The following is a 14,897-nucleotide window of genomic DNA, read 5'->3' as shown; positions in this document are numbered from 1 at the left end:
AATTTACTCAAGAAAAATAAAATCCAATATCTTCCCTCAAGTACATTTTGATAAATGCTTTCCTGCAAAGAGTGAGGTGAGATCAATAGTGATTTAATGTCGGTACGCTAAATGTGAAGACTGCGAGGAAGGTACACAGCTCTCTCTGTCAAAAATCCACCAGAAATGACCTCTGCAGCTCACTGTGGTCTGATTCTGTTTGAAACGGAAAGAGCCAGACTTGCTGGCTCTGCCTCCAGTCTTTATGTTAATGTAAAGTAACCACCTGCAGCCTCTGGCATCAATCATCTCATTTTACTCTCGGCAAGAAGGAATTGAAAATGTCAGACTATTCCTTTAAGTACAAAACCACTCCTAGTCCAGGTGTCATGGTATAGATAAGGCTGTCATTGTTCACTGCTGTGCCATCCATCCATCTCTCATCTGTACCACTCATCCTTTTAAGGGTTGTGGGGGAGCTGGGGCCAATTACAGCTGCCATTGGTCAAGAGGCCGGATCAGGTCACCAGTGTATCACAAGGCTTACATACAGAGAGAGAGAACCATCCTCTCGCAACCCACAGGGTATCCAATTGTCTAATGTCTCTGAACTGTGGGAGGAACCCAGAGGAAAACCTGCAGACAGGGAGAGAACATGCAGACTCCACACAGAAACACAGAAAGATCAGGACCCTACTCCCCGTGCCAATGCACCTTCATCTGCACATTACAGAGGGTGTTGGATCAATCTGGCCGAGGGAAGTTGTGGCACAGGATGTAGAGCGGGACGTTCCACTGAGCAGAAGGTTGGGGTTCAATCCCTGTCTCCCTGCATGCACCCGTATGAATTATATACGACAGGAAAAAAGTGCTGCACATAGATGTACTGTGTGAATGGCTGAATGGAAAAACAGAACTGTAAAGTGCTGAGTGGTCATCGGGACTAGAAACAACGCCACAGACCTGCTCCACCACTACAACCTTTGAATCTCTGAAAGCTCGACACTCAGGAAACAGAGGTTTAGAAGCAGTGACAGATTCAAGGTGTAAAAACATTCACTGCACTTCAGTGAAACAGAAATACAGTGGAAAAGGATGTAGGGAAAAAGAATCACATTCAGGTTGTGAGCTAGATTTCAACTGACTACTAGACATCACATTTTTGAACATTCAAAATAACAACACTGCAAGTGCAATTTAAAATGAATTGGGGATTGGGTTGTAGATGCATTTATCCAAAACACTTCACAGTCGACACTGCACTTCAGAGGAAACCCACCAAGTTTGAAGTTGATCACATGAGTAGTCGAGACAATCTAAGGACAGACAGAAAAGACGGAAATCGGGATTTATTAGTGGGACGGCTCGTCCCCGCCCAGTCAACCACAAAAATGTGTAGCCACTTGAAAAGAGATGTCTTTGCATCGCGTTTCCTCCGTCTCTCCCGGTGAATGTTTCACAACGAAAGAAAACACACAGAACCAGGATTTTATTTTTGAAGAGATCTGTTATTTCTGTAAAACTCGAATGCTGCAGAGTTTAAGAAGGGGAACTTGGACAGCACCTCCCTCTGTCAGGAAGAGTTAGGTTCTGTTTGGAACAACAAGTTATCAGACTGACTCACACCCACAAGATAAGACTGAAATGTGCACGTAGTCTCAACAAAGCCTTAAAACTAACAATGTCATGTATCAACTACAGCTTTATAAATCAGAACATGAAAGGAGCTCTCTGTGATTGGGAGAGTCCCCTGAAGTTACACAAAATGTTGAGTCTCAGTCGCGTAATGTTGTTCTGCAAAGGTCTGTGACTCACTGGTTTTATTGCTGTTTTATTTTAACATGGTAATGACATTTTATTTGATGCAGCTTTTTCTTTTACATGTCCATAAACATGGTTCCATGTCCAGCTGGGTCCAGCAAAAGTTTGTAAAAGACTTGGGTGTGAGGGCCGTTGTGGTGAATGAGGCAAAAAACAGCAGAATATGAGGGTCTATTTTCAGCTCAAAAGCTGTTTCGTCTTTTTCGTGTGTGTGAACGCAACCCTGTTGTTCAGAGCAGGCCCACCAGTTCAAACACCACCCCCAGCTCCCCCTCTCCTCTGGGTAGACAGGTTGCCCCCAAAGGACACCGGTTTCCTTCCATACATTGGCGATCGCAGAGCACAGGAGCCTGTGACTTTGTCAATGAAAGATATTCTTTATGAAAACAGAATGTACATATTCAAAGGGAAGGGGGGGGGGGGGGGGGGTAACTTGGAAAATTGGACCAATTCCATCCGAGTTCATCTCCTCCCTCCCTCCCTCCCTCCCTCCGCTCCCCTTCTCTCTCTCCATCCTGTCTGGCTCTAGGCAATGTGTTTCTCGTTGTCTGTCCCAATGCCTATAACTCAGCACGCTTGGTCGGCATATTTGTCCTGCTCCAAAACCACTCAAAACCAAATATAATTCCTTCTCCTTTCTCTCGCTCTCTTTCTTTCAACGTTGCTTGTTTTTCCCAGAGTCATACTGAAACTGAATCAATGGTCCTAATGAGAAAAACATTAAGAGCAATTTGCGAGCACTCTTTGAGAATAATTGTCACATATACCGAGGAGGAAATAACTCTATTTTCTGCAGGAACATTCTCCGCTCCCACAGGATACCTGTCCCCTTTTTCACTGTTTTGATAAGTTTATTGCACACATAAATTATAGTTTCAGGTCATCTGGACTACGGCAAAGTACTTTAACATACATTGTAAAGGATATATTACGTGTAAGGAGTTAAAATAAAATAAAACATGGATTTAAACCTCTTTCCATTTTTCAGCTTCTGAAGATGTTGGTCTTTTTAAATTTGGAATTGGATACAGAGTCTAAATAAATCTAAATAAGTATTAACAAAATGTATTTACCAGGTTAGGGTTAGAACAGCAAGAACAGCAAAAGTTCAGTGAGGGAGAGTTTCCCCCTGACGTTGAACTTGGCGAGGTAGGAAGAGATGCATGTAGATCCTGTGAAAGCTTATGAATGAAATCAACACCGATGAAGTTGTGTGAGGATGTGGCGTCTCCTCCCCAAGGGGGGGCCCGGTAATGAGGAAAACACTGTGGTTTCTTAATCATAAGGCAGCTTGGATTATAAAACTTCAAAATTTAGACCTTTATTATCTATTTCCCTCAACTATCATACGTATTTGGTGGGAAAAATAGTTGTATGGCTTATTATAAATAATTATGTCCCATAAATTCCTCTATGTGTGCTTCTGTTTGATGTTATACAGAGAGGACAATGTTCAAGCAGAGTCTGTTTCTATGACAGGGGGCTTTCAAGTCTCTACCGATGGTCAAACTCCAATGATGCAGTTCTTTTTTTATCTTGGATCAACCAGTTACCGATGACACACAGTCAGAAGTGTGCCTTGACCTCCACAGCTGCCCGTGGACCGGCCCGGCTTACACAGTCTCCTCAGTCTATAGGCCTGATCATCAAGCGGACAGTTTTCATGGAGTAGAAGCCTCCCCCATAGTCGGCCCAGAAGATCCCGTCCTGGAACTTGCTGCGGTAGACGCCTCCATTGTACCAAACCCCGTTAAGGTTGGCTTGGCCGCAGGCGTTGTACCACCAGCCGCCTTTATGGAAATGGGCACAGTTACCTGAGGTGGGAGGAAAAGGAAGAGGGATGATTAGATCGGTTAGGGAGAGTGTTTTTCACAGAGGGAGGGATTCAAAAAACACATGTTATGTTGCCTGGAGAATAATGAATAATAATGACAACTTTTTATGTAATTCAATGCGTTTACTAAATGGTGGGTCATTGCCTCTGCCACTTCAAACTTCCTGACCCACCACTGCATCCACGTTTTTGATATCAGTTATTTTTTTAATATATATATCACCAGGCAAATTTTGCAACCAGTCATAGTGGTGTGATGTAACAAAGTAGAAATACGAATTTCTTACTGCATTTTTGGGTACTTTTCACATTTACTCCACTACATATATCAAAAAATATCCGTACTTTCTACTCACTACATTTTTACAATGCAATGTGATACATGTTCACGTTGGCTTTTATATATTTAAAGGTAAATCAATAACGGGAGAGGAATTGGTTTCATGATCCAATCAGAGCGGGCCGGTAACATTAGACAGAAGAGGCGGAGACTCAGCCACAACATTTTACACAGTTTCATTCGGAAAATAGGCTACACTCATCCAGTTCTTTTACTTTAAATACTCATAATCATATATAGTATATTAAAAGACATAAATTACTTTTACTCAAGCAGGAAAATTATGGTTGTGGTAATTTTTGTGTGTAAGTTTATTTTGACTTAAGTAAAATGTACCTGTGAAAGCATCCTTGTCTCGATCCAGCGTAGTGAACTGTTTGCCGTTGTGGCTGCTGAGCGAGTCCCCGGCGTTGCCCTGGTAGGTGCCCAGCCGCAGGCGGTAGTCCTCGCTCTGCGGCTCCAGGTGGAAGCTGCTGTACTGAGCGTATACCTTTTTGCCCATCCAGTCCTCCAGCTCCACCAGCAGCTTGTAGTCCCCCTGCCTCCCCAGATTGTAGATGCCTTCCAGGCCGAGCCAGTACTCCCCGTCTATGTTGCCAAAGCCGCTCTGAGTCAAAGGAAGATTAAAAGGAAGGTTACAGAGAAATTACAGAAAATAATGCACCTTGTTTGTTATGCGGCAGCCCCGGGGTGTTTAGAAACACGAGAGTTGTTTAGGAACTTTTGGGAGACGCCACGGAATTGCTAACAGAAAAGATGGGAATTTTCTTTTTGATAACATTTCGCTCTTGGATCTGTATATAAGAAAAACTTCAAACGATAAAAAACAACTGACTAAGGAAAAAAATGCACCCCTGTCTTTGACATTCCTGAGAAAGACATGTTGTGCAAGTTTGTGCTGGAAAATAAGCATCTATCTTCAAAACGCTGGTTCATCACTCAAACGCCACAGATCTCTCAGATCAAAATTGGAACGGGTGCTTGTGTCGAATAACCTCGAGCAATCTACATCTGGCCATGTGCCTGCAGAACACTTCACTTGGTCGAGGAGACTGAGGTTTTCTGATTGTGGATTAGTCGAGTGAGCCAGGAGACGATGAATGATGTGGGGTTTCAGTCTGGGGCCTCCTCTCCGATGCAGTGTGTGTGTGTGTGTGTGTGTGTACATGTGGTGGCTTTGTGGGAGAGCGTGGAGGCAAATCACTGTTGAAGAGACCATTTAGCTTCCAGTTACACATGCACAAGCCTGGCCGGGCCGAATGGAACACTGGATTTCTGCGGCTGCCAGCGGCGATATCCTCCATCTCATTCTCACAGAGCTTTGATGAGACGGCTCTATACGGTGTGGCGCAGTAAGCCAAGCGGCCATCCATCCAGGAAGGCACCATAGTAGCAGCGGTTTTGGAAAGAAACGGCCGAAGATTGAGCTGTGGAACATACCTTCCTCAGCAGGCCATATAATGTTTCATAATGGGGATCTCAAACCAAACGAGCAGACTAACAGTGGTGCTGACGTTATATTTTGCAGTAAGTGAAAACACAAGGACACTGGCCTTGGATATAGCCCCAAACAATCCAGATCATTGGCACAACTGTTGTCTCTGAATGGGCAAAGTATTCCGAATACTGGCCCGAGAGAGGAGAGAGAAAAAGGAGACAGATCATGTCAGGAGACGTGACATTATAATCACCTTGTAGCTCTCCCAGTTCCTGAAGAAGTTGACAGATCCGTCCCTCCTGGTCTGGATCACGGTCCAGCCCCCGTTGTCTATGTCCTGTTCGCACCAGACCTGCAGCGGCCGCTCTGCTTCGTCTGGTCGGATCAGGTACATGCCGCTGGTGCTGTGGCCGGCTTCCTGCGCCTCTAGACAGTCTCTGAATGGGCCTGAAAGCAAGACACGACAATAACACTTATTTTACAGCCAAAATTAGTTTTTAAGAGTAGACTAGCTAAAAGCGAGTCAATGCAAGCTTTCACATCAAAAATGAAATTTCACTTAGTGATATTACTGCTTTTTGTTTTCAGGCCGGGGACGATTTTCCCACGGTTCAGCTTCAGACCTGTACACATCTGACTAATCAGAATGCGTGTTGTTGACAATGACACATGTTGAAGCCATAGCTATAGAAGAATAGACACTTCCTCAACTCCATTATATAGTTATTTGTCGATTTATTTAATATAATTATCTTTAGCTGTTGATTAAAGTTATTTTTGTTCTCAGAATATGATGTAGCTGACTTGAAGCAACGATCAAGAAACAGGTGACCCAACCCCTGTCAAAATTTTACCAAAATGTACACAACAAACAACAAACGGGACATTTGTAAAATTAAATACATTGTGAAATACATCAAAAGTGACAATGTGAGAGTTTAAGCTCCTGAACCCAGCAAGGACACTCACCAAGCTCTTCTCTCTTCATCATTATTGGATATTCCCATGTATTGCATCTTTATTTTCTATTTTTAAAGTGAAAGCAGCAGAAAAAGTAGTGCCAGATTATCATCGCTAATGTTTCCATCTTTTTTTTTTCCAAGGCATGATATTTTTATCCTAATAGTTTATTCGCTGAATCGTGGTTCGTTAAAAAGAGTTGTCAGATGCAATCTAAGCTATTTCCTTCCGTTTATCCGTTTGACCACTGATGAGCAAAGCTTACTTGTGTCAGACAGACTCTGATCTCAACTCAAGCTTGAACACAAATATAGTGGCTTTATTTTGGCCTTGTGGGCCAGTTTTGAAAAAGCTTTGTACCAAAAGACTGAAACAACAACATCAGTGCCATTAGTTTACATAATGAAGAAAACACTGTGTGTGACAGAGGTTTGAATGCGAAGGAAAGACCAGTAAACAGGAACAAAACCGCACAGACACTCTAATAGAAAACACATTTATCTGGGTTCACAAAGATACCCTTGTTTACTATGTCCTCCCGGAACAGCAGAGAAAAATGGGACTAATTAAATTTTTTATAAGAAACTTACAACTTGCCATCACTCTAGGTTGAAAAGTGGTCACCACTGTTTTTAAGTGGTAAGAGTGTGGCCCTTTTCAAGGTAATTCTCATTAGAAGAATTTTAATTATAAACACATGCAGCACTGACTTTACTTAAAGGGGCAAATAACCCTCTACCAGGGTCCATGCTATTAATATAATATAGTTAAGGAGCCCATTCACGACATGAAACTTAACAGGAGCTTATATGATTCAGCCTGGGTCTTGTCCAACTCTCACATGCAATGGAACAGTCTCACATGGATCATTTTGCTGCACTGAATTCCTACACACTTTATTATTCTTTGGCAAGGCCAATCTAAATGTGTCAGGAATTTTCTGTTGATGAGGACAAATTCGCACCCGTTAGGTCTTTCTTTGCTTTATGTCCCCTGCCTAAATTCAGACGTTACAACGTTTTTATTTCCACTCTCGTTTGTGTTCTTTCTGTGGAGCGGGGAGCAGAGTTCCAGCTGAATTAGCAAATCTTTAACCTTTCAGAATGAGGCCACTGGCCCACCTGCGGCTGTACTCAAACCCAGAGATTATTATTTTGTTATGGTTGGCCTGAGAAGTCAGAGCTGCTCCAAATATTACACTGACTGTTTTGGATTTTCCTGAGTGAATCAAGGATGAAATGAATGAAAAATAACAAAGCAGATGGATGGATGGATGGATTGATAAATGGATGGACAGATGGACAGATGGATGATAGATGGATGGATGCATAAATGGATGGATGGATGGATCCATTCTCTCACCTATACCTTCTGTACTGAAGTTCCTCTCGGGAGGATTCTGGACTTCCAGGGTATCACCTGTGGGCGATGGCCCAGAGCGGGAGCCCCTCTCCCGCACAAACCTTTGGTTGTGGTCCCTCTGGATCTCATTGGTGAAACGTGGCACATTGACAGGAATGTTTTCAGGCACCACCTGCACAAGTGGAGGTCCCATTGGTGGGTGCTCATGCCTGCGGCTGTACACTTGCATACACTGCTCCTCCAGCGCTCCAATCAGCACCGACTGGTTGTTCACCACTGCCGACAGGGCTGAGTATTTGGTCTCCAGTTCCCTGTACCTGGAGGCCAGACGTAGTGACTCCGAGGTGGCGTTGAGGATGCGTGTCTCCAGCTGCGCCAGCTCCAGTGAGTTGTCCCTCTTCCTGATGATCTCATGCAGCAGCTGCATGTAGAGTTGGGTCACCCTCGAGTTCATGTTCCTGCTCTCTTTCCTCAATAGCTTCATCTCATTCACCAAGTTGCCGTCCACATCGACCACCAGCTTCAAAGTCTCCATCTCCCCACGCTGCTTGGACAGAAGGTCGCGCACTGCAGCCACGTCCAAGCGCGTCACTCGGTCCTTGTCAGTGGAATAACCCCGAGCAGCACAGATCGGGCCTGTGATCTTCTGCTCGGGGACCAGGAAGGTGTAAGAGCATTTCTTGGTTTCCCCGTTGGCCACTGGTGCCCTCCGTGTCCGAGAGAGAATTGGGTTCTTGGTGAGGGCATGGCAGTTGCTCCAGAGGGCCAGACCAAGCAGCGCAAATAGACTCCATGTTCCAGGTCCCATGATTCTTCCTCCCTTTAGCACCAAACTACAGATCTATAAACAGGAAAGAAAAAATACCATTTTACTTTCAGGGCAAAACTGGTGTTATTCTATTTTGTAGGCAGCTAATTGTCAATAAATTCCATCAAAAAGCTATTAAAGAGTACTCCTCCATCTCTCTATACTTACCCGCTCCCCTACACTTTCCCTAGGATTTAACTTCAAGTCCATTGCTTTCTAGAAAATAGGCTAATATATGTGCTTTAAAACAGCCGATGATAGCCAATGGATCAGTGATACGTTAGAGTGTATGTTTCAACAACTATTTGACGGTTGCACAGATATGCATGGTCTCCAGAGGATGATTACCAATGACATTAAATGTGTCATGTAGTTTTTGCATACCTGAAGAACTTATAATGTTCTTCACTTTATTTGGTGTGTTATGTTAGCATTGCCATAGTTAGGGACTATTTTCCACTGTGGACCAATACACAGTTTGTGGAATAGGAGTAGCCTATTAACAGCATTAGAAAGCAATTGTCTCAAACAAAACCATAATAAACGGATGTTCCTCATAATGTCGCCCAGCGCAAAACTTATTGGCTCACTCATCAAAGTTTTTGGACCCCAGCTAAGATCTATGACATCTATGACACTGCTTTATAATGCTTTGGCTTCACTAATATTAAGCTAATTTTTGGTTGATTGGTTTTAGTATTTTCTTTTGACTTGTAGACATGAGAGAAATCAGCAGACTCATTCTTTAAGTGTTTTACTTTAAGTGTTTATTTCCTCCCATGCACTCCATAAAAAGATGTTGTTATTCAGATGTCCTTTTTTCTTGTATTACCCAATATATTCCAACCATAGTGCCGGCAAAGCTAAAATAGACCAAGAGCATCTGTTGACATAAAAGCCTGTGGTCTTGATTCAAAGCACAAGACTTGCTTGATTAGTGAGCTTTTAAATGTAAAGTGAAAAGACGCTCCTCCTCCCGGCAGGATGTGCCATCTGGTTCGCTTGTGGTGGAGTAAGAGCAGTGTCACCCACCCACCCACCACAACTCTGTTATCGTTACTCGTATTTTCAATACATTCCTTTATGTGTTGTCTTCCATTAAGCCCCTCGCCACAAGTGTATCAGGTGTCTGAGGGTGTGCAAGTGCAGAGATCAGTTTCTCCACATCCTCCATTAACCTCCCCTATATCCTTTCAGTTTACCTGCACTGGCTCATGGAAAAAACACCAACCTTTGAGTCTGAAACGATATAACATGAATGTAAGCTGTAGAAATTGAATCTGTGCAACCATGGAGGACTCTGAACATATTATTTATAAGGTGCCACATCCACTGTCAGTCTTTCATCGATTCTTGAGTTGCAGAACCATCAGTGGTGAGCACCTAGATAGAAAACAGCCCGGTAATTATCACTGGGCCAGTCTGACTCTTTGTGAATTTTGTCTTCTTTGCCTGATGGGCACACACCGAAAATTAGAATTTGATGCGGAACAAAACAGATTTAATGTTTGAGCGGTGGCAGAGGGAGCAGGAATCCCTGATCTATGAGTAATGTTTTCTGGAGTCTATTTTTGGATGGAAAAGCTTGTGTGTTGATCTTATTGGTTTTGACAGCACAACGAATGGAAAAGGAGTGGGTGATGACCCAAAAATGCACGTTAAGTAAGAGATCCCACCTTCCATAATCCAGTAGCGAGGCCCTGCTCTGGGAGCCGGGGCTACCGACGAGCCAACTGCAGGCTGATTTTGGCGGCCGTGCCAAAATCAGAAGCCTGTCAGAAGGCAGTCTGATGAATATGGCCAAGGAGGTTAAGTAACCTGCACCTAACACTTCTGACGGAAAGACACTTTGACCCACTTCATATCTGAGCTCATCAAAAACAAATCCAGTGAGGATTTTAACAGATGGCAAAGAGACAGGACTAAATGAGTCCAAGACAGACAGCAGGGGCTTTGAATCTTTTCTGAGGTCGACTCTTGATGTTTACTTGCACTGAAGAGTTCTCACCACAGTTAATAGGACTGATCCCAGAGCATTACCTAAGCTCAAACTGCTGCTCTAGCAGAATAGTACCCTTTTGTCATTGTCATAGGAAAAAACAAGCGTGTCTCAAGAGTAAAATGTAATACGAAGCTGTGTGTTTTCATTAAGCACAATGGCCTCTTTACAGAAAGCACAGAGAGTACCTAAGTCAACATTGATTTTTTATAACTATGTTGTTGTAGCAATGTTATTGAAACTGCCCCGGAGCCAGTGTTTTAGTTTTAACGTATGGAACAAGGTGCAGATTGTTTCGTCACAGATTATGAAGCATCTGAGGGAAGAGGAAAAGTGCACTTTGAGGAAAACAGGGCATGTGTCAGCACTCAGAGACACCTTGGCACTGTCACTCCGCTATTATTACCCAGAGAGAACTTCTCCCTGTTTTTTCCGTAATCACGGCTCATCCCCCTTTCAATAGCTTGGTCTCAGCAATTGGCCCGTCTTCACGTCTCCAACCCCACAATATGAATCTCACAAGCCCTCGACCTGACAGGAGTGACGGTGTTTACAGAGAGGGCCTATGAATCTCATCTGCAGCTGCCACCACCAGGCTTCTCTCCGTCGTTCACACCCCGCTGGTCTTCATCAAGGCGGCCGCACCAGCCCTCTTTTTGTTGACTTATTGGAGAGGTATTTTCTCCTCTACTCTCCCTCACTCCGAGCCAGATCGGGCCATATGCAGCCACCTCATCTATATTAATGCTGTGCTCACAGGTCAAACTTTGCGGTGGCTGCTTTTCCCAGCCCAGAGTGGGAAGGGGGGACGGAGCCAATCGACCCATTGACTCGAATTGCTACCACTGAGCTCTGCCTTACTGGTACACACCTCAATTAAAAGTTGTTTTATGTATATTCAAGCCCAGAAAAAGCTTACACCACATTTGCACCCATAACTCTATCTCCAACATTACAACTTAGTTGTGGCATTTGCCAGATTTTTAGGAGTTAGCCAGTTAGCCCACAAGTTATTTCAATGGTGCGACTAATTAGATCCATCTGCTGACAAGATGAAGTAGGTTCACACTTGGTGAATTGAATCAGGATACAGGTTTTTACAATAAATATGAATATCTTAAAGTTGTTAAACTCAAATTTCTTAAAATTTTATAATCATTCCATCGTTATTCTATGAAGCATCCTGGTGTGAAGCATATCCAACTTTAATCTAACAACAGTGTTCAAAATTACATTGAACTTTGCTTGTAAATTCTGTTGTTCTTATTTGCAGTTAAGACAAGAAATATCTAGCAATTTGAACACTTTAACAGCGAGGATACAGAATATATACAAAGGCCACATGAGTTTGATGAATAACCAGGACACAATGGAGCAAAAATAATAATCTTACCTGTGTCAGTGAGTGAGTTTAGTCAATGGTCCGGGATGTGCAGGTAAGACCCAGCCTAGGCGTCTCAGTTGTGGTTCCTATGTGGGTTCATGCTCTCCATTCCCCTCCTCTCACTCCCAGTCTCCCCCTATGTGCTGCTCTCATTGAGAATGAAGGTCTGCACTCAGCTATGGCACAGGCAAACACCGTCCACTGAGGGAGAGAACAGTGGAGGGTGGTCCTTACCCAGAAAGAGGGAGGCTGATGTTGTAATTTTCTCTGGCTCGGCCCTGCCTTCCTCCTGTGATGTCACATTTAAAAGTTTCAGCATGGCAGAAAAAAACAACTAGGTGATGACTGAGAGTCACTGAACACACCGAATATCAGGTTAACTGTCTCCCACACACCCATCTTATCTGTCGGGCTTGTAGAAGGTAATGACACACACTTACATTCACACACACTTACACACACACAAACACACACTTTGTCTTTGTTTCTGTCACACAAAGAGACACATTCATTTCTCAGCCTCACTTATATTTACATTTCTCGGAGTCTATACTTCCTCCTGCTCACAAAGTGTCTCTCAATTAGCTCAATACAATGACTGCGCGGTTCTGGCAACTTCAGTAGTTTCAACATGATGGCATTAGGCCTGTTTTTTCTAATGTGAGTGTTTCTCTCTCTCCGTCTATGGGGGTGAGTGTGTCTCATGTGGCAGAGTCCCAGAACTATTGGCAGCTGTGTTTATTTGGTTATGAGGACAATAAGCAGAGGGATCTGTGGAGAAAAGAAAAACCAACGGCCCTCAGCTAAATGTTTTGGATTGAAGAGGAAGCCCAGGCTTTGATGCGTGGGGGATTCTCTGCGTGGGGAGACATATTTCTGCACGTGGGAGGATGGTTGTGTTTATGAGAAATTGAGACAGGACATAATAACCTAGAGTAACATGGATGTGTGAGTGTCTGTGACCCATACATGTATGGGGACATATGTTTGCCTTCGTGTAATTGGTATTGGATGTCTCCCATAGTTGGTCGGTTTTAGGGAAATTGAGGTCTTGCAATTTAAATAAATATAAACGTGTGTAAATGTTATGGAAAGAAGCTATAAACCCTGAGCTTAAGCGCTTAGGTCATTTTGTGCTAATTCAAACCATGTCTGGATGTGCATTTTCTGTATCTGCTCTACATTTAGAAACTCTTGTGAAGCATGGGCCACCTCCATGCTTCATTGGTGCAGATTGTGCCCTATGTCAAACCAGAGGAGCATGTTGGCTTACAGTTTTTCTCCATTGCTTTGGTTCATTTCACGAAACAGAAATGACATTCTCAAAACAACACGTGCAAACCTCCAAACCACTGGGCACTGGTTCACAACAGATTGGAATATCTCATTCCTTTAATCAAATTGCAATTGTATTAGCACATCCTTGCAATGACAAGTACAATTTCCAACAGCTTGCACATATTTTTAAATTAATTATGCCACCTTTGCAAACGGTTAGGTACAATTGCCTTCAGTTAGCCCAATTACCAATTGAATATATATTGCTGGTCAAAACTGACTGTCGCTTCTCAGTCAAGTGGTTGTTCTCTGCAGAACATGTTGGCATAATTTCATTGTTTACATCATCACCTGCACAATAGTTCACTCCACTGTCAAAATCGTACAGGCACATTATACCATGAAAAACATCATGGTATATACTGTAATAAGGATATCTTTGATAATCGGGTTAATTTTCAGGTGCAACTAGAACTTTAGTAATCAAGGTTGAGTTTCACACATCTGATCACCAATCACACAGTAAGTTTACAGTTTTTCTCAATTGCTTTGGCTCATTTCACGAAACAGAAATGATATTCTCAGAGCTCTAAGTGCAATTGGCAAAATAGCCCATATGGTTCAGCACAACTACATAGATCACCTTCAAAAGGTCATATCTCACTATGCCAAATTTTAGTTTTGATGTGCTTATTGTTTGACAGTATATTGTGCTGTACACATTTTCTGTTACTGTAAGCACGATGTATGGCAAATACTGTAACAATTTCCATGGCAGTATGAGTTCAATAAACATATTTTATGTGAAACCTTGAATAAATATTTTTTCTGTTTGATACACATAATATTCTGGAAAGAAAACATCTACTGTAACCATTCAGTGACCATTCAAGGACTGAGCCAAGATTGAAATGTGCACATGAGGGATATTTCTATGGTCCACTGCCAAACTGACAAAACATCTAAACATTTTGACCTGTAGTGTTTAAACAATGCCAAAGGGACTTTTCATTTTGGGGGCACTGACTATTTGTATGAGAAAAGGATTTAGTTTTGACTGATGAGTTGGCTGTTTTGGGAGAGATATGACCTTTTGCAGGTGTGCTATGGAGTTTTGCTGAACCATCTATGTTATTTTGAGAGATGAGCCACAGCAATCGAGAAGGAAATTTTCATTTTGGGGGCACTGACTATTTATATGAGAAAATGATTTGCTTTTGAAACTTGAGTTAACTGTTTTGGGTGAGATATGACCTTTTGAAGGTGATCTATGTAGTTGTGCTGAACCATATGGGCTATTTTGCCAATTGCACTTAGAGCTCTGAGAATGTCATTTCTGTTTCGTGAAATGATCCAAAGCAATGGAGAAAAACTGTATTGCAATATGAATTGGAATGGAAGAGCTTTCCCATTCTTATTTTTGCAGCTGGAAAACTAAGTGTAACTATCACTGATAATGTTCTTTTAAAATTTAAGAAGTTAGTAATTGTCTCTTATAAAATGGTCCAAACCCCAAACTCTCTCTGTGAGCCCCTCCTTGTGGCTAAAAGAGTTCACTACCCCCTCCACCTTTACAGGTGCAACGGTACAGGTACATTTATACTGAGACTACATAATAGATAGATAGATGGAACGACAGACGAATGGACAGATATATAGACAGATAAATAGATAGATAGATAGATAGATAGATA

At 42.7% G+C, this 14,897-nt stretch overlaps 1 protein-coding gene across 2 annotated transcripts; it reads right to left on the bottom strand.

The window, feature by feature from the left end:
- Positions 1-2,286: 2,286 nt before the first annotated feature.
- Positions 2,287-12,149, bottom strand: LOC128454585 (angiopoietin-related protein 1). Of its 2 annotated transcripts, none has more exons than XM_053438003.1 (5): positions 11,935-12,149; positions 7,735-8,575; positions 5,666-5,859; positions 4,311-4,581; positions 2,287-3,614 (listed from the first exon to the last, which is right to left on the bottom strand). In XM_053438003.1, the coding sequence occupies exons 2-5, from the start codon at positions 8,540-8,542 to the stop codon at positions 3,427-3,429; spliced, it is 1,461 nt and encodes a 486-aa protein (XP_053293978.1). In that variant the 5' UTR covers positions 8,543-8,575; positions 11,935-12,149; the 3' UTR covers positions 2,287-3,426. The 2 variants fall into 2 exon arrangements, with proteins under 2 accessions (XP_053293978.1, XP_053293979.1); XM_053438004.1 differs by having other exon boundaries at positions 7,741-8,575.
- Between the last annotated feature and the right edge of the window lie 2,748 nt (positions 12,150-14,897).

Source organism: Pleuronectes platessa, chromosome 13 (genome assembly GCF_947347685.1).
Source record: "Pleuronectes platessa chromosome 13, fPlePla1.1, whole genome shotgun sequence".
NCBI classification, from domain to species: domain Eukaryota; kingdom Metazoa; phylum Chordata; class Actinopteri; order Pleuronectiformes; family Pleuronectidae; genus Pleuronectes; species Pleuronectes platessa.
This window is presented reverse-complemented; position numbering and strand designations above follow the sequence as displayed.